The sequence below is a fragment of the Sinocyclocheilus grahami genome, unplaced genomic scaffold, assembly GCF_001515645.1.
Source record: "Sinocyclocheilus grahami isolate Dianchi unplaced genomic scaffold, SAMN03320097.WGS_v1.1 scaffold523.1, whole genome shotgun sequence".
Lineage (NCBI taxonomy): Eukaryota > Metazoa > Chordata > Actinopteri > Cypriniformes > Cyprinidae > Sinocyclocheilus > Sinocyclocheilus grahami.
Window position 1 is genome coordinate 164,630 of NW_015505702.1, and position 26,437 is coordinate 191,066.

General features: G+C 36.2%; 1 protein-coding gene across 1 annotated transcript in view; it reads left to right on the top strand.

Annotated features, from left to right (window-relative positions):
- The window catches only part of LOC107555039 (diacylglycerol kinase beta-like), a 99,379-nt gene that overhangs the window by 57,147 nt on the left and 15,795 nt on the right, over positions 1–26,437 (top strand). Inside the window, exons 22-24 of the mRNA XM_016237722.1 lie at positions 6,109–6,173; positions 14,622–14,712; positions 16,187–16,388. Coding sequence (XP_016093208.1) covers positions 6,109–6,173; positions 14,622–14,712; positions 16,187–16,388 — 358 coding nt within the window. The remainder of the gene's footprint in view (positions 1–6,108; positions 6,174–14,621; positions 14,713–16,186; positions 16,389–26,437) is intronic.

Here is a 26,437-nt window from a genome sequence, read left to right on the forward strand (position 1 = left end):
CTCCATTCACCTCACACATGCACTTTAGAGATACATTTGTACAGTATTCACATGATTCATTCCCACACTTATGCAGACTTTAACACAAACACACTCCCAGTCTCACCATAAGTCCCACATGCACCTGCTCACGGCCATGCTGACAGGTGCACAGATGGGCACTGACTCAGTACAGTGCTACAATAACCCGGTGTGGACACACCAATCACGGTGACCTGAATATCACCTCGCTAAATACCCTTCACCTCTTCACCCCAACAATAGATACTGTCCCAAGAGGGCAATATCTGTTTTTGGACTGAATTAATTGTTAAACTTCGCCCACTGATGTGCAGAAGTCGTCTAACTGTATATGATACAAACTCCAAGATGATACACAACCTTTAGCACGTTCAGATAGCGGATGGGGGAATGCCAAGAACAGTTAAGTCTGCAGTTCCATTCTATAGGGACAGGATATGTCTTAGTGGAGGACATGGTGTCCCTGTTCTCCCATAGTGCACAGTTTTGGGATGAATCATAACGTAACACCCCAGAGGATTTTTGTATCTGGGCAGCTAAACCTTTTGAAAACATACAAGATGGGAAACTGTGAAACGGAACAAGAGCTTTGTCTATGAGGGCTGTTTTGACATTCATTTATATCTGTTCATGCCCAAACTGAGGTTATTCTGTCTGATATGTCAAGCTATTGGAGAGGGAAAAAAAACTTTTTTGAATGAGGACCAAACATTATGGCCTACATTAGTAAGAGCTTCATGACTCTTGGGTGCTGTTGTATGGACATGAATGAAAATTAATGAGTTGATCAAATTCAAATGCACTGCTAGAACAAGCGTCTCTAGCATTTCCAAAAGAGAATAGTAGGAAAAGTATGTTCCTGTCTGAGTTTATTCAGAATATGATGCATTGTATACAGGAATATTCCAGCTGTCTATCAATGATGTATCAATTTTTTAATCTTAAAGAGATATTTCAGCTAGTTGCCAAGGCAACATTTCTCATTTTCATTTAGTTTATGTAAGTTTAAGTTTTTAATTTAACGTTTATCATTTTATTTTATTACAGCTTTATTTCACTTAACAAACCATTTTTAATAGTCAGTTAACAACAACACTGATCCATACAATAAAAGTCAATGAGATCAAATGTTGTTTTGGACCCCACTGACTTTCACTGTATGGACAAAAACAGTCAGAATATTTTTTATGTATATATCTTTTTGTGTATGTGTGTGTTCCACAAAATAAAGTAAGTCATACAGGTTTGAAACAACATGAAGACGAGTCAGGGTGAGCTATCCATTTAATATTTGTTTGTTGTTTGTTATAGTTTAAAATGAGGAATTAATGAGGTCCTAATGCCTCGGACCACAAAAGGAAATAAAAGCATCATTGGATGAAAGCCTTGCTTTTTGAGGACAGCTTCCTGGCATTCATTAGTTGTATTGCTTTTTAAAGTGAAGTGTCGTGCAGTGCCCGTTCTGTGTCATTGTGATTGAGGTACAGTGCATTCTCTTCTCCTCCAGTATCACACATGCCAGTTTGTGGAACACCTGCATGGGTTTTCTGAGCATCGAAAATAAATGTCACATAGACTATTATGTGATGTTTTGACTGACTTCGCTAATACCAGACATGCATAGACCTCAGCAGGCAATAGAAAGTGTTTAAATATCAGCATTATAGCATTGGTTTGGATATGAGGGATACGAGTCCATGTAGCCTCCCCAACCCCCACACTTCCTGTACCCTCTCCCATGTGAGCCCTGCAGCACCTGCAAGCCCGGGCAGGAAGCCAGCACAGGTGCTAACGTAGCATCGTTCGCTCGTGGCTTGATTGGCGTGCCAGCAGCTATCAAACCCTGAGAATCTCACACTTGCACACTTCCTCCCTGTCTGAGTCTGTGACACGGTGAGCACTGCAGAGTGCGGAGATCCATCATTATATTACACAGCGAAACTCCGAGACAGGTGTTACATGTGTGTGAATGTATTCAGGCTCGGACCTAGTGAAGGATGTGGTGGCTTTGAGCTCTTCTGTCTTTTACATGTGCGTGTGTAAATATAGAAATAATCAGTTACGGTTGCAGACCTGATTCATCAATTAGCTTTTCTGTTTGCGCACTGTTGCTTTGATTTTAATCAAGGCTGCTTTGCTGAGAGTGGGCTCCGCTCTGAGTTGGTGCTGCATGAGCAAACAACCTCTGGTGCTTGTAACCCACTGTTTGATCACTTATGCTCTCAGCTGCCATTAGGTCCTCCTTCATATCGTTTAAGTTGACAGGATAATGGTCTTGAAGTAACCAATGTGGTCATTTTACTAAGCAAAGTATTTAGAACTAAAAAAAAAATTATATTATGGCAGTCCTTTATCAGTGGTAGCTAAGGCAAGGGTTAAAGATTTGAACAAAATGCTATTAATGATCTTTGATGCATAACTTGTCGTGCTCTATTTTGTGCTTCCGAATGATACCTCAATATGTGTGACTTGTTAAAGAGACATTTGCTATTAAGTGATTGGACTTCATTATGCTCCCATTATGCTAACTTGCTAAATCGGCTCTGGTATATTTATTATATTTCAGTGTTATTTTAGTATCATTTATATACTATTTTTAACTATTTTTGAACATATTTAGAATTTTCTTTTATTTTTATATTTTCAGTTGTTTTTTTAATTTGTTTAAATAAAATAAATTGTAAATAAATAGATAAACTGTTAGTTTTTGTTTAGTTTTTCGTTTTTTAAAAATATTTAAAAATAGTTTTAGTAATTGTAGTACTTCAGCTTAAACTTATTTCAGCTAGTTGGCAAGGTTACATTTCAAATTTTTGCTTAGTTGATTTTTTTAAATATATTCTTATATTTATTTATATGTCATTTTATTTAAGCTTTATTTCAATGAATATAGCTATTATTTAAAATAGTTTTTGTAGTTTTAGTTGATGGTAACAACATTGTATTTTACTGTATTTGTATTAGGCTATTATAACCCTAACCCTATTTTCAGTTTAGTTTTGAACCACAGCATTATTATTAACATAATTTTTTTGTATTATTATTTATAGTTTATTTGCCTGTAATATTTAAAATATGTACCCTTGGAATTAATACAATGAATAAGATCATTGATTTAAAATTGTCATTTCCCCACATTATTTTCATGCTAACGTAAAAATGTATAAATAAATACTCCTGTGCAGGCAGCTCTTGTAGGTGATGAGCATTGAGGGATACTTCTTTTTTCTGTACTTGTTCAAGGCAGTTGAATAACCATCAACCTTTATTTTCATCTGACAGAAGTATTTGCTTCCAGGAATATGTCTAGAGTTGTAGCAGAAAATCCCTGGAATTTTTTTGTTCGCGGATGGGTCTGATGAAGTGCACACTATTGCTGTTAAAGCTTTCTTGTCACTAGTCTTTGTCTGACTGTTCATTTTTCTGGTCTTCAGCGTCATCTTCTTTCATTCCCCCCACCCCCATCCTCTTCTGGCGTTCCTGGAAAGCCTCTTTCTTGCTGATACCATCACTTATTCATCCAGCTTCACTCTATTTTATTTTATTTTTTTCATCAGGCAACTCTAGTCCTGTGGCCGTATTTCCAGAATTGTGTACTTTGTCCAGCAGGCCTATCTGCACGATCATCTTCCCCTCAGGCCACAGCAACTGAGCTGACAAGCAGAGCCCTCCCCCATAGCACATGAGCTCATGATCACTGTTGCCAACTCTCACAAGATAAATAAGCAACCGCAGCTTAAAAAACAAGCCCAAAACAAGCCCAATATTTTTTTTGATGATTTATTATCATCAATATTCTTTATTATCAGTTATTTATTACCAATAAATGAACCTGCAACATATTAAACTGAATCCACTCTTTTGTCTGAAAAGCAAAAACAGATATGTTATTTTACAAAAATCAGCAAACTGCAACAAAGTGAGAACAAAAAACTCATCTCCAATCACCTGTGAGCAGAATAGGATTGGAGAGATGGAAAAAAAGAAAAACACAAGAGCTGTAACATAGCCACATGTTTATAGCCTACTAAAATATAGGCTATTCGAAACAAATGTATAGTTTTAGTATTAGTATAGGACTACTTGTTTTTTATTACAACTCATGATAATTAATACATTACAAAAATATTGTAAAAATAAAAAATTAGGCTAAAAGAAAGTCATCCCACTCCTCTACGTCTACTTCTATCATTGCTTGGATTACAGCGTCACGCGCCTTCTTTTTGAATGTGATTTTCTCCAATGAGGGTGCGGAACATTTGGCAAATTACGCTGCAGCACTTATTGCACTGGTTGGCTATTAACTGTGAGCAGACAGAGTGTCAACCAATGCATTGGAGAATATGGCGAACATAAATAAAGAAACGAAGTTGCTTGTCAGATTTCCCTAACAAGCAACCTTTTTTTTAAATAAGCCCAAAAAACCGTGACCCGGGATTTTTTCACGCAACTTTACAAAAAAAGAAGCCCAAAGTCGCATATAATATGCGGACTTGGCAACTATGCTCATGATGTGAAACAGGGGCCTGTTAATACCTGAGCAGCTCTCGTTTTCTAGGGATGGCTATTTTTACTGCACCGGAGAGAAAATCACCTCTCAAGCACCAATTTGAAATCCTCAGTCTGTGAACTCAATGAGCCAAGCTGTAAGGTTTCCACTTTAACACTCTAAGGTATTATGTTCTAATGATGGATAATGTTCCTTTCTAGATGCCTGATAAACAATACTTGATGAAGGTCACTTGACTGATACAGTATGTTTTAAAATCCATATTCAAATTTAATTTGCAGGCTTTCGGTGTGCATGATTCATCTATTTTTGTGAGATATTTTGACAAAATAGAATATTAAAGACATAAAAATATAAATACATTTTATTATTAAGATTCGACTCTAATTTAATTTTTTATTCAGTTTCCTTCTTTAGTTGATACATACACTGCTGTCCAAAAGTTTGAGGTCAACGAGTTGTTTTAATGTTTGTGATAGATGTCTTCTGCTCACCAAGGCTGCATGTTTTTGATCACAAAAACAGTAATATTGTGAAAAAATTACGATTTAAAATGACTGTTTTCTATTTGCATATATTTTAAAATGCAATTCATTCCTATGAGGCAAAGCTGAGTTTCCAGCATCATTACTCCAGTCTTCAGTGTCACATGATCCTTCAGAAATCATTCTAATATGGCGATTTGGTGCTCAAGAAACATTTCTTATTATTATCAATGTTGAAAACTGTTTTTGTGGAAACCTTGATACATTTTTGCAGGATTATTTGATGAATCGAAAGTTCAAAAGAACAGCATTTATGTGAAATACTTGTTTTTTGTAACAATGTAAAAGTTTCACTTTTGATTTGTTTGTCATCCTTGCTCAATAAAAGTTCTAGTTAAAAAATAAATAAAAATAAAATACTGACCCAAAACTTTTGAACAATAGTGTATATACATTTGGAATCCTTGTGCACTCAACTTGCACCATTTATCCTTCACAATTATTCTTAAAAGCAGAGCTTACTGTTAGGGAGCTCCTTTACTCACACGTTTCATAGAATTTGTGTGTGTGTGCGTGCTTTTCTTGGAAACACATTTAAAAATCGATTTGTGAACAAAAAAAAACATTGATTTAGCCCATCAAATAAGCAGAAAAAAATCCAGATGTAGAAAAAAACGACCTAAATTTAAGGAGCACCCCAGCATGTGTGTTTCCTGTGAGGGGGAACATAAAAAGTGCTTTTAATTCCAACATTGCGCTTTCGTTGTAGTTTTTCTGATTTAAATTTTTAGGAAAATAAATAAAATAAAAATAAATATGTCACCATACCATAGAGGGTTAAATATTGATCATTGTTATCTAGGATGGCTGTGCCACATTATCTGGGTCATGTCTGAGCAACTTTATTGCTGTCCTGTATGGTCCCGGGGTTGTGTTTCATCTCAGCCCTGATCACTTGATTTAGGATGTGGCTCCTTCAGCCATCCGACAACACTGTCTGCAACTCATTAGCCAGAGACTTAAAACACTTTTATATGTTAAGCAAAGAGAGGCAGTTAACCTGTGTTTCCTGTTTTCTGTGTCCCTATTCAGGATGCATCCATAGCACATCGCTTCCACTTGATGAGGGAGAAACATCCAGAGAAGTTTAACAGCAGGTAAGAAAACATGCATGTTTGTAAATGAGCATATGGAGAGAAGACAAATGGTGCAGATGAATGACACAAATGAGAAGAAAGGACATTACGCCGTGACATCTGAGAAGTCACAAACCTTTACCAAAACCTAGTTTCTGTTCAAACCAGTCATGGTAACCGATGAGCGAAACTACATTGTTTTCTATTTCTGCTGAGTCATGCCGCATGGCCCCGCCCACAGCAAAAAACTAATTTAACCAACATTTTGGACTTTTCAAGTGAGGTTTCACTTTACTGCGTCAGAAGCAGATTGCCACTCTTTTCATATTTGAACATCTTTGACTTTGTCTACTCTAAACACACTTTTTACACTTGGCATGAATATAAACTCAAGCCTTTTCTCTATCAATTTGGTGTCCAGAGATCAAAATAATTTCAAATGGAAGTTTTATAATCTGACCTTCAAAAAAGAGACTTCTTTTTAAGCACAAAAAAACAAACCCTGATGAATCACTGTTCTATGTTATTCGTCTCTTCAAGCTGCCTGTGTCTGTGTCAGTTCTAGCACATTGGCGACTGGCTGACGGTTTCAATTTCTTTGCTAGCTTGAGTAGAGTCAGTTTGAATGGAGTTTCTTAATGAAATGATATGCAATGCGTCTCTGCTTCAGTGGTGGAAAATAAACCGGTCAGTCATGTATCCTTTAGAGAAGGCCATTTAGAGTGGTAAAGTAGAAATGATACCATCTAATTTGGACCCTCTACTATTATCTCCAATCAATTGGATCATTTGAAGTAGGAGGAGAGAGAAATGCTTGAGTTGAGCAGGTAGAATGAATCAGGATGACGTTAGCAAGGCAATTCATCATGAGAAAGGATAGCAGTGAAATCATCATTGCTCAAAGATAATTGTAGTTCACAATAAGCCTCCATCAGTCTTCCAGCAATAAAAGGGTAACTGCTAAAACTGACCCTAGAACAGCACTTTGGTTCGACTCTAACAACTCCATAAAATATGATGTTTTATCTTAAGGAACAGTCCCTCGGAGCCCCTGGTGCACTTTACAGTAGCCGTTCTGAGCTCCCTTTGATGTGGATCTCTTTCAAGTCCGTTGTACTGTTGTCTGTTCTCTCTTGGTTGATGCCTCTATTGAGAAACACTGTTAAAAGCCTGTGTAGCCCTTGGCCGCAAAGATTGGGGCTTTTTGTTAAGCATCATTGGTCCTGCTCAGTAAGACTCCAGGCATTTTAGGTTGCTATTCAACTCAATAAGGCAGCAGAAATATTGAGATTTATTTATTGGTTGCATAATCTGATGTGATTGGACAAGCAGTGTTCCACTGATAACTTAATACATAATTAATACAAATACATAATACATACATTTGAACTTTAGATTCATTTAAGAATGCTGAAAAAGACATATCACATTGGCAGTAATAAGAAATGTCTCTTGAGCAGCAAATCAGCATATTAGAATGAGTTTTTAAAATAATGATTAGATACTGAAGACTGGAGTAATGATGCTGAAAATTCAGCTTTACCATCACAGGAATAAATTGCTTTTGAAAATATATTTAAATAGAATTAAATAAAAAAAAATATTTTAATTTGTTATCATACTGTTACTGTATTTGTAATCAAAGTATGTATGTACCTTTTTAAAGTTATCTATATACGTTAATATGTTATCAGCCATAACATGAAAATAATATCATAAATATCTTTCTTAAAAATATCAGCCAGAACTTTAATATTAGTGCATCCCTGCTGTTTGCTGAAAGCTTTGCAGGCAAACTTTCAGTTGAAACAAACCGTAAAGAGTCCCTGTGCTCACTCTTGGAGTGCCAATTAGATTAAAAGACCAGAACTAACTGTTGTATAATGCCGTTAGTATAATACATAAAGTGATTATTAGCTCTTTAAATTCATGTTAGGCATTTTCTAGTGTCTTTTCATTAACAGAATCTGTAAAACTGTTCCACGAGAATTGTTTGAGTGGCAGTGACATGTACTGAGCTCATATTTATGATGCGACAGAGAATGTGTCCTGTATACAGAGCTCTGCTGTAAAAATGCTGGATGCTGGGATTATGTAAAGATGGATGACGCCCACCGTCACACAGTTTTCTATATTGGAGTGAGAACCTGTCATGGCAGCACAGCTTTTTTAATGACTTTTGAAAATAAGTCCCTAATGACTCATACACAATCTGAATTATGGATCCTGCCTGGCTGAATTAACTAGTTAATGTTTCAGTCGTTCATAATTCATGCACCTAGATTTCCACAGCACATTCAAAGTGTTGCAATGTGATGCCAAACATCCTGTGGTTTCTCCACAATGAGGGGTTTCTAGACTTCTTTGTTGCAAGTTTCTGTCAAATGTGGCTCATTTGCAATTTATCTTTAAATGACTGATGGACAGAGAGACCAAAATAAGAATAAATGGAATTATATCCTCAACCCATTTAAATCATTCAGTGTTTAATCCCAGAGTGAGTCACCCAATATAAAACACAGCCAAACCAAATGCTTTATCTGCTTTGCTTTGTCCTGCAAATTTAGAATAGCCAGCCAGTGCATCTGTCAGTCTATGGCTTTCTAATGAGGGCTGTTCTCAGTGTTTTTAGGATTTGAGAATGCACTCTCAGAGGCAGCGTGCCACCAGATGGTACATAAATGATGGTTGCCATGGTGTTGCATGATTTATCCTCATTGAACCTGTTTATGTGACATGTTTCAGTCCACCTGTTACACTTCACCCCCATAAAAACAGTGCTTTTAGTTTTAGCAGGCACTCAGAACAGCATAATGATGCACTTGGTTAAAAATTCAGTTTAAAATCAAATGCAAATTCCATTCAAGTGTGTTTATATGTGTGTGCATGTGTTAACATCCACACGCATTCCCACAGTGACATATGATACGCGGGTAGGGGATATGTGTGACTTCTTTTGCTTCGGTGCTCAGTGATCTGCATCAGCAGTCGGTCTACAGGGAACCCGCAGCCCAGGTGCTAATGACCACGAATGCTCAATGGACCTGCGCCTCTGTGTCCGCTCCTCCCAACGGGGCAGCCAGAGGAAGTTTTGGATTAAGAGGTGTCAAATTGCCCCATAGAAAAGAAAAAAGACCTCCAAGATACCTTTGTCTTTTCGATTAAAATAACAATGATGTCTCTGTGGACTGTCAGTTGCTCAAGCATACAATGGCAAGAAGATGAGAGGCAGGGCTGAACACAGAGTGGAGGCACATGAGGGGTCTTGTTTCTCCTAATATCATGGTGGATTTCATTCCCACACTTTATTCCTTTGCTTTCATTTTTTTTTTTCTGTTGAAGACCAATTTCAAAGTATTTTATTGGCTTAATTTTGTAAATGCAAACAGAAAAAGAAAGGTTCTGGTGCTAAAAATAAAAATATATATATACAATAAAAGAAAATAAACATTCAACATTGATGACATTAATGAACATTAAGAATCTGGTAATTTGGTACTCGCCACCACTATCAGTAGAAAAATACAGATAAAAATAAATGATCTGTAATCTTTTTTTAAGGTGATCTAATGGAGTTTTATTATGTGTTTAAAGTAGTAACAATAACTGTTGTTTCATTTTTTTTCACAAATAATATTCCTAAATAATAATATTGTATATTCCACATTTATATGGCATTGGTGCTCACCATTAAATCTACTACTCTCTCTTGTTGTTATGGTAAAATTTGTGAAACACCTCAGCTGAATTATTCATAATAACAAAGATTTGGATTGGTCTGAATGAATGCTTCACAATTACATTATGATAACTCTTTGTATGCTGCAGTCAGTAAGGGGTGGGGAGTGCATTAAAACGTGTTTATTTCTGCCTCAAATAGCCATTGATCGATCATCAGCATGTAACTCCGCATGCAAATGGCTGACAGGCAAGTCAGTTAGACTACTGTATTTTCACATTGATCTGTGAAAAGCATTGGGCTAGTTGAGGTCGGCTAGATGTCCCTTTTTACTCTGCAGTATGTCATTTGCACCATAAAAATCAAATATGACATTAAACATGCCATTACCGGCTGCGCTTTGTGCTTTGTCTGCTATGGCTGTTCATTTGTCCTGCGGTAAAACGTTGTTATCTTTTATCTTCTTTTTTTGTTTTCACTTTTACAGCCGTGTTCTTTGCAGACACTTTACAAGTTCATACGACATAGTAAATCTGTTGTTTTTTGCTAAAAGACTCTTTTTATTAATGATTATACTCTGTCAGTTTTCAAATATATCATGTCTTAATAACAGAATTTGATAGTTTAATGTCATTGGTTTAAAGTTGGATGTAAATCTTGCATCATGCTATACTGTAGACAGATAGAAATTAAGATATTATTGATTGAATAGAAAGAAGACTTCTTTCGTGAATTTATCCCCACCAGCCTCCAATCAACTTTTTCTTCCCGGTTAAATTTGTTGATTTACGTAATAAATGTCACGAGATGAAAATGTACGGTTACGACACCACCTCCGATCACGTGACCGACAGAGGAAAAGGCCAAATATGGTCCTGACCCAAGCTGCCGTCTGTCTGCCCAGCATGTGAGCATGTGTTTCATAACCCCTAAGAAGATGTCTAGCTTATGTGTATGTGAGTAAGGATGTTTTTGTGCTCTGTGTGTGTGCGTTGGCCAATTCATTTTGTATTTTAGTGCAAGGACCGTATGTGTGCGTGGGTGTGCTTTTGCGTAAATCCCTCCGTGTGCACATATGTGTGTGTGCCGGGACTCAGCAGAAACCCAGTGTGCCTGTGTTCTGGAACCTGTTGTTCCCTGCTCCTCCTTGCCCATGGTGGGGAGCAATAAATATATGCTTCCCTTCCTCACTGTCTCTGGCTGCTGCCAATAGAGCAGCCCAACAGAACATACCCCCTGCCCTGACCCTCCTTCCTACACACACACACACACACACCCTTGCTGTGGAGCGGGTCGCAGGCAGACTGTGGAGGAGGACCCATAGAGTCACAGAGTTAGCTGAAGATTAACTGCTATAAAAATGTTACTTTGACCCCACAATTATAATAATAATAATTAATATTATTATCCATTTTATTTCATTTTATTTGAACAAATTGACTAATAAGAAAGAATATGGCTGCAGCTCAAAAATGTATTATTATATTGTTGTTGTTGTTGTTGTTATCCATTTTATATCATAAAACGTTTTCAAATTTGTTCTCAAAGTTCTCAAACTTTTCAGTGATTAGTCAGATTAACAAATTGACTAATAAGAAAGAATGCAATTCAAAAAATATTATTATTATTATTTTTATTGGTAGTAGTTTTTTTTTAATAAACATTTTTACTACATTGTAAAGTGCTTTTAGTGAAGTGATTAGTCAGATCAACAAATTGTCTAAGAAATTGACTAAGAAAGAATATGGCTACAATAATAATTATTATTATTTGTAGTAGTAATAATAATAATAATGATAATTATTATCCATTTTATTTTATCAGATGTGATCAACAAATGGACTAATGAAAAAGAACATGCCTGAATTTTTTTTGGGTTACAACTAACAGTTGGGTTAGTCCATATTTGACCCAACATTGGGTTGAAACAACCCAGCATTTTTTAGAGTGCACTGTAGTATCTTTATTGGATGGTGTCAAATTAATATAAAATTATTGTTATTAATATTATTACTAAAACATTTTACAACATTTCTTACAAAGGGCTTTTCAGAAATGAATATTCGGATCAAGAAATAGAATTTGTTCAAATAAAAATAAAATAACTTAAATGTTATTATAGTAGTTGTATTATTAACACCCTGATATACTGAACAACCCCATGATCTAATTATATGATATCAGATATATAATAAATGTATATATTAAATTTATTTTATATATTAAATATTGAATAATTTATATTAAATATTACATATTTATTCAATGTTAATACATATACAGTGGGGAAAAAAAGTATTTAGTCAGCCACCAATTGTGCAAGTTCTCCCTACATATGAAATGTAATACATATATTACTTACAAATAATATTTGCTTTAAATAATTATGTTCAAATGCTATTTAATGCTAATAGTTTTAACTCTCAGTGTTTTGTGGTATTAAATATTGTTCTGACTGAAGGAGGAAAATCAACATTGCTTCCCCAACACAGTTTTTTAGTATTTAAAACCTGGATTTTTTTTCATATTGCATTTGAATAGTTTGACTTAAATGAAGTGTCAGAGCACACTGATTAAAAGATGGTCTAGAAACAGTTTCCACTCTGAAACGGCTGGTAAATGTCACAAACGATTACAAGGAAACAGCAAGTAACACATCAAATTAAACGTACAATTTTTAAGTAGAAAAACTGAAATGTATTTTCTTGTAAAATCTACTTCAAAATCTTTATTTACAACCTCAAAAAATTTTTTACAGTGCATTTAACTAATTTTATGTGTCAGATATTTAAAAAAATCGTAAATTGCATAGACTCGTTAGCAAGTTGCCATCAATAGTTTATGTCAGCCTTCACTTGTATCCTGTCCCTCAGCGGATTACATATTTGATATGGTTGATACTGATGATTGCTCTTTGTCCATCCCTTGTGGGCCTGGAGAAGCCCCCATTGTGTGTTGTCTATTAACCAAACAATAGTGTTGTCATTATAAGCAGAACACCCCTTTGCAAGGCCTTGTCACTGGTTGTCACCATTTGATGAGTGTAAATTGTCCTGTTTCATAACCAAAGTGAAAATGCAACACATTTAGAGTAGAGAGAGGGACTCAATTGATAGGGTCCTGGTGTTATAAAGTCATCTGTTTAGTTTTTTCTTTTTAAGCTCTGAGCTGAAGCAGAAGGTCAAGTCAAGTCAAGTCACCTTTATTTATATAGTGCTTTTAACAATACAGATTGTGACAAAGCAACTGAACAGCATTAATTAGGAAAATAGTGTCAATAATGCAAAATGACAATAGTAAACACAAATTTTTCAGTTAAAGACAGTTCATCATTGAATTCAGTGATGTCAACATCCAGCTCAGTTCAGTTTAAATAATATCTTTGCAATTATGTCAACGATAACGGGTGTTATAAAGTCATCTGTTTAGTTTTTTTCTTTTTAAGCTCTGAGCTGAAGCAGAAGGTCAAGTCAAGTCAAGTCACCTTTATTTATATAGCGCTTTTAGCAAGTAATAACATTTTGTAACTGATACAGAAGGTCTTCATTATAGATTAGTCCTACCCTTGTGTGATATATTGGCAGCGTCTGTCCTCCGCTGGCTCCTCTCAGTGTCCCAGGCCGTGTTAATGTCTGATTGCGCTTAGGTTGTCGATGGTGGCTCTAGTTTCTCCATGGAAGCTGTGGCCAAGTTCACTGTCACTCATGTCCTCTCACACCTGTCTGCCTCGGCTTTCCTTGTAGGGTATAAATTTTTCAGAAGGCCAGAGGGTGACAAAATGAACTGGCCCAAAGGCTTTCTTCCTGGCCCTAACTATAACCAGCCATTTCCTCAAGAATAAGCAAAGATTGTAATGGATAAGAAGAGACAGACTGACTCATGTTAAAGCACACCATTTTGTTTCATTCAAATTAATGTGACTGAGTCAGACCTGTTTAAGGAACAATGCACTACTGGTCAAGAGTTTTGGGTCGGAAAGACACTTTTGATCACTTTAACATGTCCTTGCTGAATATTTTTTTATTTATTAAAAAAAAATCTTACTAACCCCAAAGCTTTGATTGGTGCAGTGTAAATTGATTGTAGATTTACCATCAAAGAGTTCTGTATGCTTTCCTTGGCAAACTAAATTGTAAATTTGATGCCGTAAATCAGGATTCAGCTACTAAACTAAAAAAAAAAAAAAAATGTTATGTGTTGTTGCAAATGAGGTACTTTTGGGAGATTTTTGTTCAGAGTTAGATCTGAAAGCAGTTGTCTGTTTAATCCGTTGACAGCCCAAGGCTCTGTTCATCCCATAATATTTATTTTCACGCCAGCATTAACATTGGGGTGTGTAAACGCAAACCTGTTTGTTGTTCCAGTGAAAGAGCAGCTGCACACAGCGTCATCTTTCTTTCTTTTTTCTCTCATTATGGCTGAGCTTGAGATGTTGCATTTTAAATCCTGTTGAACATTATTTCTTATTTTTACAGTTGCTCCTCTGAGGTCATCTTAAAACATTCAGAAGCATAGGTGTTATTTATGACAGGAACCTCACCAATGTTTTGCCATGTTAGCATTTCATGTTTGTCTTAAAATAAGCAAAAACTGTACAACTGGTTTATAAATTAATACAGGTTAATACATCACATAGATTACTGATTTACCGGAACCGCGAAAGATCAAGTTGACTTATTTATGCATAACCTCATTGTTTTTCATGAGCTTTCTTCATAACATCACAACCAAAAATGTATCGTATAAAATTGTTAGTTTAACTGCTAATCACTTTTGTTCTCTCTCCTCAGGATGAAAAACAAGTTGTGGTACTTTGAATTTGGCACCACAGAGACCATCTCAGCCACGTGTAAAAAGCTGAACGAATCTATTGAGGTGGAGGTGAGTTCAGGACAGAGCCACGTTTTACTTGACAGCAAATGTTGTAATTATATACAGCCACATTCACGGTCTTTTAACTGTGTGTCAGTTAAGTCAGTATGTCCACTGAATACTTCCTTCAACAAAGCTGGCTTCAGTATCTACAGTAAACCTCAGGCTGCTCTTACGCAGTCAGTGTTGAGGGAACATGTCAGAACGTCTATTTGAAAGCAAACTCTGTTGACAGCGTTCCCAGCATGTCAAAGTTTCACACTGGCCAGTTTGTGCCTGTGGTTAGATGTACATAATGAATGCAATGAGTTTCAATGATAATGAGGAGGATTTCTGTTTTAACTGCTACAATACTGTTTACTAAAGTGCTTGATATTTAATCTAGGCAGAGACATTATAAGGGGGCAAAGACAAACCACGCGTGAAAACGCCTTTCAGTTAAAAGAAGCAGTCGTCTTTTTGAACAATTTTTTAGCTTGATTTGAGCCAAAATTTATGAGCTTCTATTTTATTAGTACTGATTTTATAATTATTATTAAAGCATCAACAATATTTAATTTTTCCGCACTCAAGTAGATAAAAGCTGTACTTTAATGCCTATAACTTGCATAAAAAAAGTTCATGAATAAATTGGTCGCATTAACAAAATTGCCGCTTAGTAAACTAACTTTGATCCAGACCGAAGAGGCTGATGTTTCACAACGGTTATGAAGTTAGAAGAGCTATGAAAACAACATCAGCTGAGAAATTTGCTTTAGGAAAAGAAGTTTCTTTCTCCCACTCTTGTGTGGGATCTCACTCGGATCAAGGCATCTCATTATATCATAAACATGTCAGCATTTGTCTTTTGAAGTTTGTGTACTTTTCCACTGTACTACTGACGCCCTTGGTTTGATTCAGGGTGGTCTCTGACATCATACAATACTGTACAGCATTTCTATTTTTGGATCGCCTGCAGGCATTTTTAGACTAGTTTCACATCTCTCGTGTCTGGAATGCGATTGCTATTGATGTGCCACTCCTAATAGTTAAGCACATGAATGCCGTTTATAATGCTTCAAGTGCTTTATCATTCTAATTTATACAGTATACATTACCATTCAATATTTTGGGGTCAGTTAATTTTTTTGTAAAGATATTAATACTTTTACAGGTGCATCTCAATAAATTAGAATGTTGTGGAAAAGTTCATTTATTTCAGTAATTCAACTCAAATTGTGAAACTTGTGTATTAAATAAATTCAATGCACACTGACTGAAGTAGTTTAAGTCTTTGGTTCTTTTAATTGTGATGATTTTGCCTCACATTTATCAAAAACAAGGATGCATTAAATTGGTCAAAAGTGACAACAATGACATTTATAATGTTAAAATAGAATAAAATATGGTGAACATGAAAGAAAAAAAAGTGTGTGTATAAATATAAATGTATATACTGTATAAGAAATGTTCCACATTTTTTGATTTTCTGTTTCTGTCCCAGTGTGATGGCATCATTTTGGATCTCAGCAGCACGTCTCTGGAGGGTATCGCTGTGCTCAATATTCCCAGCATGCATGGGGGCTCCAACCTGTGGGGCGAGTCCAAGAAAAGACTGAATTACAATCGCATGAGTAAGAAAGTGCCAGAGAGAATGTCTGGCAGCACTGTCACCGATGCCAAGGAGCTCAAGTTTTGTGTGCAAGGTGAGTCAGACTTTAGAACATAAACGACTGAAAAAGATCTGGGTTGCTCCTGAAATGTTCTTACAACCTACAAGTTTCTAAGTATAGCAGAGAAATGATCGCAGCATCCTTTTACAGTCAGAAAGAATCAGAATCAGAAAGAGCTTTATTGCCAGGTATGTTTGCACATACAAGGAATTTGTTCTGGTGAAAGAAGCTCCAGTAAACAGAGACATCAACAACAGATAATAAGAAATAAAGATATGTGAATAAAATACACATGTGTGTGTATATATATATATATATATATATATATATATATATATATATACACACACTACCACACAAAAGTTTTAAAAAGCTTTTGTAACATTATACACTATACCATTCAAAAGCTTGGAGTCAGTATAATTTTATACATTTTTATTTTTTAAAGAAATTATAGAAATTTATATTTAGCAAGGATGCTTTAAATTGATCAAACGTGATGATAAAGACATTTATAATGTTACAAAAGATTTCTATTTCAGATAAATGCTGTTCTTCTGAACTTTCTATTCATCTAAGAAACCTGAAAAAACATTCTGCTGTTTTCAACATAATAATAATAAATGTTTTTTGAGCAGCAAATCAGAATATTAGAATGATTTCTGAAGGATCATGTGACTGAAGACTGGAGTAATGATACTGAAAAATAAAAAAAATATTTATAAAATAATTTTACAATATTACTACTTTTGCTGTAATTTGGATCAAATAAATGCAGGCTTGGTGAGCAGAAGATAATTCTTTAAAAAAACATAAAAAATGTTACAGTTCAAAAATGTGACTGGTAGTGTATGCAAACACACACACACACATATATACAGTATATACTGTATATATATATAAACAGAAATAGAAAAAAATCAGTTTTTGCTTCTGGCCATTTCATTGTAGTACATTTAAGTGCTGATGATAAAATTGACTGAAATCTTTTCTGAAAATTTCCTGCTACTTCTAATAAATTTCAAATTACTGCCCATCTTCGGTAAATCAGCACACCATGTGGAGCTGTTTCATATGCAGCTCTGACTCACAGCTGCTGTGGAGGAGCCGAAAGCTTTTAACCATCGCTAATGAACGGGAGCCTCTCTGGCTGCTCATTACACTGATGTTCAGTCTCACTGTGTTTTGGGACTTCCTGCGTTCGTTTCCCAGAGTGTGAAGCGCAATTAGCAGTGTTAATCGTCATTTAGGGATAGCGCTATCTGTGTCAGCGCCTCACTGAGAGTAGAGTACCAGTTTTCCAGATCCCACACTAGAGGTTGGTGTCACCATCCTACTAAATGTCCTTCAGGGAGGGTAAGTCAGCACAAACACCCTTGTGATGCCAGCCTCTAGGGCCCTGGCGTCACCATCGGCTGTCTCAGTCACACATCAGAGCTCGGATGTGACTGTACCTCCCAAGGTAGCTGTTTCAGGTGGCAGTGAATCAGCCTGCAGCTCCAGGCCTGTGTTTTGTCCAAAGGAAATGAAAATTGTGTCATCATTTTCTTATAATATGTAATCACACGTATTTCTTAATCTTTACATCCCAGGTGAAGGTAGTTGGTTATTTACAAGAGTGGCTGTATGTCTCTGGTTCTAAACTGCACTCTGGTTTTTAATCAGCATGCAAAAAATGTTTTTTAATTAAAATGTTTTACTAAGAAAATCTTTTATATATATATATATATATATATATATATATATATATATATATATATATATATATATATATATATATATATATGTATATATATTGTATGTCCTTGGATTGAGCCGTGTTGAGGACACTGGTTCTGTAAAGGCTGAAAACCTCTTAGATAAAATGCAGTTTCATAGTGTAGTGTAGTGATATTAAAAAAATTCCAAACATGCACTACCATTTAGAAGTTTGGAGTCTGTAATAATAATAATTATTATTATTGTTTTTAAAGAAGTCTTATGCTCGCCAAGAGTGCATTTATTTGATCAAATATAAAGTTAAAACAGTAATATTGTGAAATAATATTAAAATTTATATTTTAATATACTTTAAAATGTAATTTATTGGTGTGATGGCAAAACTGAATTTTCAGCATCATTACTCCAGTCTTCAGTGTCACATGATCCTTCAGAAGTCATTCTAATATCTTGATTTGGTTCTCATTTCTTATTATTATCAATGTTGAAATCAAGTTGTGTTGCGGATTTTGTGGATAAATTTTTTAGGATTCTTTGATGAACATAAATCTTTTGTAAGATTATACATTTCTTTACTGTCACTTTTGATTAATGTTTTCTCTATGAGTAAAAGTATTAATTTTTTAAAAATCCAATACTGACCCCAAACTTGCAGTTTTTTTGTTTTGTTCTTTAGTTTTTTTGTAGTGGCTGTATATATGTATTTGACTTTATTCCTCATAATTGCAACTTCAGAATTCCTCTTAGTTCTCAATGTGACTCTTATCTCCCAATTGTGACTTTATAATCTCACAGTGTGTCATCTTTCCTTTTTTAAACTTTAAATTTTAAACTCTCACAATTACCTTTTTATTTTTACTGAGGTGGCAACAGACTTCCATATGTAGGTGAAAACAGTGCTTTTTGTTTTTGTCTTTTAGCTGACGTCGGTAAATGACGGCTGTGACCTTCGAGAGCAGCATCTTGAATTCGAAATACCCTCTGATGTATTTAGGCACCTGTGTTTTTTGATGACCTGTGTGCTCATCACCTGTTCCTACTCTCTCTCTCTTTGATCCGTTTCAGTTCTCTTCACATTTACAACTCTCTCGTCCCTCTCTCTCTCTGTGCTCTTCTGTACTCCGCTGACTGAACTCACATGGATACTGTTACCATGGAGACCCCCAGGCCCTCCTTAACTGAGGAACAGCATAGGGATCGAAAGAGAATGAGAGGGAGGGAGGAAGAGAGAGTGGGATGCTGTGATCAGTGTGACTCATATCAGTAATCTTTAACTGGCCTTCAGGCACAAATACTCAACCAGCACTGCATACAGCACATACAGTAGAGGTCTGTAGCCACATCCCATCTGCCCTCTGATGTATTTAGGCACCTCTGTGTTTTTTGATGACCTGTGTGCTCATCACCTGTTCCTACTCTCTCTCTCTTTGATCCGTTTCAGTTCTCTTCACATTTACAACTCTCTCGTCCCTCTCTCTCTCTGTGCTCTTCTGTACTCCGCTGACTGAACTCACATGGATACTGTTACCATGGAGACCCCCAGGCCCTCCTTAACTGAGGAACAGCATAGGGATCGAAAGAGAATGAGAGGGAGGGAGGAAGAGAGAGTGGGATGCTGTGATCAGTGTGACTCATATCAGTAATCTTTAACTGGCCTTCAGGCACAAATACTCAACCAGCACTGCATACAGCACATACAGTAGAGGTCTGTAGCCACATCCCATCTGAAGTAACCGTGATCACTCTGTCAGTTAGTCAGTTAGTTTACTTTTTCCATAGCATGAAGGATTTAGTGCTATGGGGTTTCTGAAAACTCACCAGTCATGTAGGTGATGCCAGCTCGTTCCACATGTTTAGATAGCACAGGTTAGACTCTGTGAAAATGACTGTAAGAGCATCTCTCTATGGAGTGTATTTTGAGGTTTAGATGAATAGAGAATTCCTCTCACTCACCCCACGCAACAATTTCCACATGACTCAGGTCCTAATGGATGTCTGCATGTGACTGTTGCGTTAGTAGCACTGAATCTTTTCTGGATAGTCCTGGAGGTTGTAGAGGTTTATTTTTGGCCGTAATAAACAAGCATTTGCCAAATTTGGGTGGGTATTATATTTGGGTAATAGCTTGCCACTACACTAGATACTGTTATATTTATAGTTTAATATCATTGTATCTTTTTTTGTTGGCAGTTTTACTATCTTTTCTAGCAAACCTTGATGGCAGCATTATTAGCCAAATTAAAAACCTTATTAAAAGTTGAATTCTGGTTTGAAGTATTCATATTTGTTGGTAGCTTTGCTGTATGAAATGATGCTAATATTTTAGTTGTTGTTCAATTGATGTGATGTTTAATGTTTTTTTCCCCTAGATTTATTTCTCACTGTGGTTGTTATAAAACAATTGTGTAAAATGTATTAAGTAACCAATTGCCAAGTTGTTTTCAAATATTTTCATACTGTTCACATCAGAATATTTACTAATAAAAATAGTGCAGATTTTCATGCCAGAGATAACATTTTCACATTACATGAAACAAAATGAAAAATTACATACTTTTTTATAATAGCGTTGACCCTACAAGGGATGGTTTAGATATAAATGAGGGGAGTTCAAGAAATAGTTTTTGCTGCTATTATACAACATTCAAAAGTTTGGGGTCAGTATGATTTTTTTTTAATGATTATGCTCACCAAGACTGCATTTATTCAATTAAAAATACAATAAAATTTGTAATATTATAAAATGTTATTACATTTTAAAATAACTACTTTCAGTTTTGCTGCATAATATTTATGTGGAAACCTTGATACATTTTTTTCAGGATTCAAGCTGAATAGGAATTTTAAAAGAGCAGCATTTGAAATAGAAATCTTTTGTTACAATGTAAATTTCTTTACTATCACTTTTGATCAATTTAATGCATCCTGAATAAATGTATATACAATTCTTACTGAACTCAGTCTTTTGAATGGTTGTGTATTTTCTAGTAATCACAAAGCATGCCTCAGTTAAGAGTTGTAGTTTTAACATTCTGCGTGTGACGAGATTCATGTGATGATAATGAGTTAAATATAACATGAAATGATTATGTGAAAGCATGCGAAAGCTGCCTAATCACAAGACATGATCATCTTGGCAGAAATTATGTCTGTTTTTTAGTCATGGTTGGAATGTTCATGATTTTTTGTTTTCTTTCCATGTTTGTATATTTCAGGAATATCTGAAATAATGAGTGAGTATTCGTGTGGTAGACAGCATCTCCACATCCCTTATCTCAAATCGGCTGTTCCCTTTTCCTCTCTTTATTTCAGGGTCACAGAGGGACATTTTGTCCTTTTACCTGCTTCCCACACCCTTGAACTCTCCTATTTCTTTCTCTTTATTGCTCGTACACAAGTCACTCCACCCTTCCCACAGCGAGCTTGCCACACACTGCCTCGTGCTGATGGCTATTTCAGGGCACTGGGGCCATTCATTGTTACATCCCACAAACAAAAACACACACATACACACACTCGGATCCTCGTAAACACAGAGCAAATGATTTGTGTTGTATTTCCTCACTCCTGTCCTCACATGACAGGAATAGAAGTGAAACTCTCCACCCAAAGAGCACTGTGGGAACACGGTGACTCAGTGGACGAAAGGGACACTTTCCGCTGTGGCTCAGTGTCCTCGCTTTAGCAAGAGTGATGGACATTTGAAGAGTGGCTCTCACCCATCAGGGGTTCAAAATCATTGAAGATGTTTCTGGCCCGAGGGGCCCTTTCCCATGATCTGCGTCATGAGAGCTGTGATTGTTGGCCTGCTTTGTGAGAGGAGCTTTGTTTGTGAATGGCATGGGAACAGAGGTTGGGAGACTGGGGAGCTCTTTTGCATGCAGAAGAACGCTAGTGAACGGAGCGTGTGCGGGTAGAGTGCATCTGTACAGTGAGTGTGTGATACAGAGGAGACCATGAGCAGTGCGGCAGACTATCAGTTGGGCTTTCATTGAACAACATCCTCCTCTGTATGTGAGTCATGACAAGTTATGAAATCCCAAACAATGTAAAAATTAACACCTATCTTCATTTGAGCTCGTCGCAGCACTTCTGAAATGTCTGCCGCACTGTGAAGCTGTTTTAAGACATGTCACAATACTGACATAATGAGAACACCTCTCAGGACCATGGGAATCAAGTGTCTCATGAGGAGTATGTTTTATAAGTAGAGCAGGGCTGAAGCTATAGCTAGTGTAGAAAGCATGCTCGAGAAAAAAATGTGCAGAAGGGCCCGCATTCACATAAATCTTAAGGAAAAAGTTATGAAAGTTCATAAGAATGATCCTTAGTGCAATTGTTGAAAAATTCTGAAGACATTCCTTAAGAACATCTTAATTTTTTTATCTTAATGATAAAATGACAGGCTTGTCTGATTGTGTATTACTCATGAGGTTGCCTTGTGTACAATAAATTCAAAACTTTACACTGGTAAATCTTAAAGGGCACCTATTATGCCCCTTTTTACAAGATGTAATATAAGTCTCAGGTGTCCCAAGACTGTGTCTGTGAAGTTTCAGCTCAAAATACCCCACAGATCATTTATTATATCATTTTGAAAATGCCTATTTTGAGTGGAAGCAGAAACACTCTGTTTTTGTGCATGTATCTTTAAATGCAAATGAGCTGCTGCTCCCCGGCCCCTTTTGCAGAATAGAGCTGTGCCTTTACAGCTCTTACCTCAAATACTCTGCCAAAAATAAAAACATCTGTTTGGTTTTGATTATCATGTATATCATGTTGAAATCATGCGTTTTAAAGCCATATCAATTTAAACTTCTGATGTAGGGTTTTCTGAGCGCACACATCCGAAACAAGCCGCTGTCACACGGCATGTGAGCACTAAACTAAGTTCTCTTTCATGTCTTATTGCACTTAAACTGTCAAACACACACAAGGTTATGTTGAAAACACATTACAAAAACACAGTCTGTTATGTCTATGAAGGTAAACAGCTGGGAAAGAAATCGCATGCTTATATTAAATCTGTGTATTAAGTGACAGCAGTGTAATATACAGTACCTGCTGCTGTCTATGCTGTTAATATGACCCAAACAATAAATAAAAACAGAAAATCACTCACTGCTCTTGACCGAATAACTTCTATAGCTTTAATAAGAAAGCATTTCTTACTTGAATGCTGCTTTTAAATGCTCTAACGTGAATATATTTGCCCATCTATTAACACTTTCTTAAGTACACTCTAAAAAAATCCTGGGTTGAGCCTTCTGGGTCATTTTTTGGGTTATTTTTTCAGTGTTTGGGTAGTTTTTGTGTTACCCAGCTCCTGGGTCAAATGTAACAACCCAGTGTTTGGGTTGTTTTGCAGCTCCTGGGTCAGACATAACAACCCAATGGTTTTTGTGTCACTCAGATCCTGGGTCAGACATAAGTTCACATATCACATAACCCAGCGATTTAGTTATTTATAGCGGGGATTTTGCGTCTTCTCTTCATGAGAGAGCAGTACTAAGCGCCATCGAATTGATGCATTCTTCGGTAAACTACAGGTTTGTGTACATTTTATTTTATCTATAAAATCATTACTGTGCTGTATATCGTTCAATTTTATGCAGAGCAACATACAGGTGCGTGGTGTGAATCACCTTTAACTAGTGTTGCGGTCTTTTCGAGTGATGGAAAAGCCTGATGCTTTGCATAAAATAAACGATTTTATTCATAAAGATACATAATATAATACTTTGGATATTAAAACATGTCCTCAGAGCTGTTTATTGTTTGTTTATTGGCAGGTTATGGAGTCACAGCATGTTTCGGCTAGAGTGAAACGCAGGGCGGTGGTCCGTTAGCAGTTCCCCGCCGAACACGACTCCAGCTCGGGCACGAGAATCAGCGCTGTTATGGTGGAAACAGAATAACAGAGACTGGTCGATTACACATGAATTACTTCTGTTTAATGTTGAATTTTTCTTCTAATGTTTGTTAAATGAGTTTAAATATAGGCAATATGTGTATAGCCTATTAAAAACTAGATAAACAATGCTGTAAATGATAAATAAAGGAAAATAAAGGAAGTTATCATGGAAACCAGTGGTTGTGTGGAGTATTTTAGAAAAGTTAAGAGGATTTAAGTTAATCTGTAAACATTATTTAATGTATGAAGTAAAAAATAAGCTAGTAATATAGTAAAAATGAATAAACCCATTATGCTGGGTTAAATTAACAACCCAATTTGCTGGGTAAATTTAACCCAAGATGGGTTCTGTCCTATATTTACCCAGCCCTTGGGTTAATAACAACCCAAATTGGGTTGTTTTTAACCCAGTGTCCTCAGGATCATTTTTTCAATATAAAGTGTGTGATATGTGTTAATGGCGTTGAGTGTCACAAGAAAATGAATTTGCTAGATTAAGTAAAATCTTGCATTAGTAATATGTTTTATATGTAGCTAATACTGTAATGCTTAATATTTGAAACAGCCCAATAAATTAAATATTAGGGCTGCCCCCTAATAGTCGGCTAACCCTTAGTCAACGCGAAGAGGCTTAGTCGATCAAAATTTTATTAGTCGCAGAAAAAAAAAGTTGTGAAGTCACGTAGTCAGTGGCGGACAGATTATTATGGTAATTACAGTACATCGGACATCCAAATGTTCGTTTCGTTCATCGACCTCAAATGTGGCTTATCATCGGAAACATGTAAGTTGTAGCTACATTACATGGCCAATCACTCTAACGTTAACCTAGAAAAGTGTGTGCTATTTACTTTTATTTGTGTGCTCTCACAATAACAACAAAACGTTGTGCTTTTGTAAAATAATGAAAGCAAACAGGGTGCACTTTCTGCAGTCTAGGTCTCTGTGAACTTGAGCACGTCAAAAAAATGCTTGCCTCACAGACATGAAAAATATATCTATAGAAAGCGAAATGTCTACTTTTAAATGAACCAGTTCAAATGGAAAAGTAACAGAATTTTCAGATTATGTAATCCGTATGAAAAATGCATGTCTGCTGTGGAGATGACGAGTTGGTGTCGTCGACTTCATCACTGCAGCCGAAAATACAGGAAACACTAGTTTTTTTAATGAATTATTATGTTAAGGCAGTCTTCTTGCTGTTTTTTCCCTGACGCATTCATAATCATTACTTCTGCCAGTGTGCTGTGGCAAGTTTTATGCATATGCTTGAGCACTGATAGGCTATAGGCAATTAAAGGCTCATTATTATGAATTATATGGTTTATTAATATAAACGTGCGATTAATCGACTAATTGCTAAAAATGAACGATTACTAGTCAACTAGAAAAATCTTTAGTCAAGTCAAGTCACCTTTATTTATATAGCGCTTTTAACAATACAGATTGTGACAAAGCTGGAGGTTAGCATTAATTAGGAAAATAAGCGCGCTGTATACTTACCTCGGACTTGTGAGCGTCAGCCTGGGATGTTTCCAGCGCGGCTCTCCGCGCTCTCAGCTGGGTCTGCTTTGCCATCAGGTCCCGGATCTGCTTCTCCACGGCCTCCAGCTCGAGCTGCACCGATTGCATCTCGAACGTGTCCTCACCTGCACTCAAAGGTAGACACACATCCGCCATTAAAGCAAGTAACAGTGAGTAAAACAATGGAAATGTGTGTGAATAGAGTATTAGTGTAAGCGAGATTAGCGGCAACCGGAGGGCATCCCTATTAAATATCATAAATAATATAAATGACCTTTTGCGTATTTATTTGGAGGTTATCCTAACTTTATCCTAAGTCATTTTAAATTCTTTTTTACAACAGGTTTTCAAGAATTTGAAAGTTTTTTCTTAAAGGGGACATCGGATGAAATTTTCACTTTTTTAGCCTTTTCTGCATTTAGTTCGCCTTCTGGCGTGTCTGCCAGCTCAGAAAACCTGAAAAGTTTCAATTTGCAACTGCTCTCTATGTAGATAGCTAGCTAATTGAATAAGACCACCTCTGAGCCATATTTAGAGTTCAAGGCAGCAATCCACATGTGTTGACATGCCCCACGGAAGAGAGGGGTTGGGTGAGCAGTAGCTCATTATCATTTAAAGAGACATGCAACGAAACGAGTCGCTGTGAACAGAGCTGTTTTTGACAAGGTTAAAATAGTGTTGTTTTATATGACCATTGAGGGATTTTAACCAAAGTATGTTACAGACATTTCATGAAGACCCTAAAGAATCATACCAACTTGTGGAAAATGGGCATCCGATGTCCCCTCACAGAACAATCCTAGGAAAAAACATAAGAACATTCTTAAAGGGATAGTTTATCCAAAAATCTAAATTCTGTCATCATTACTTTTTGTCCATACTTTAGAACTCACTGGTCACTAAAACTGTTTGGTTACAATTGTTC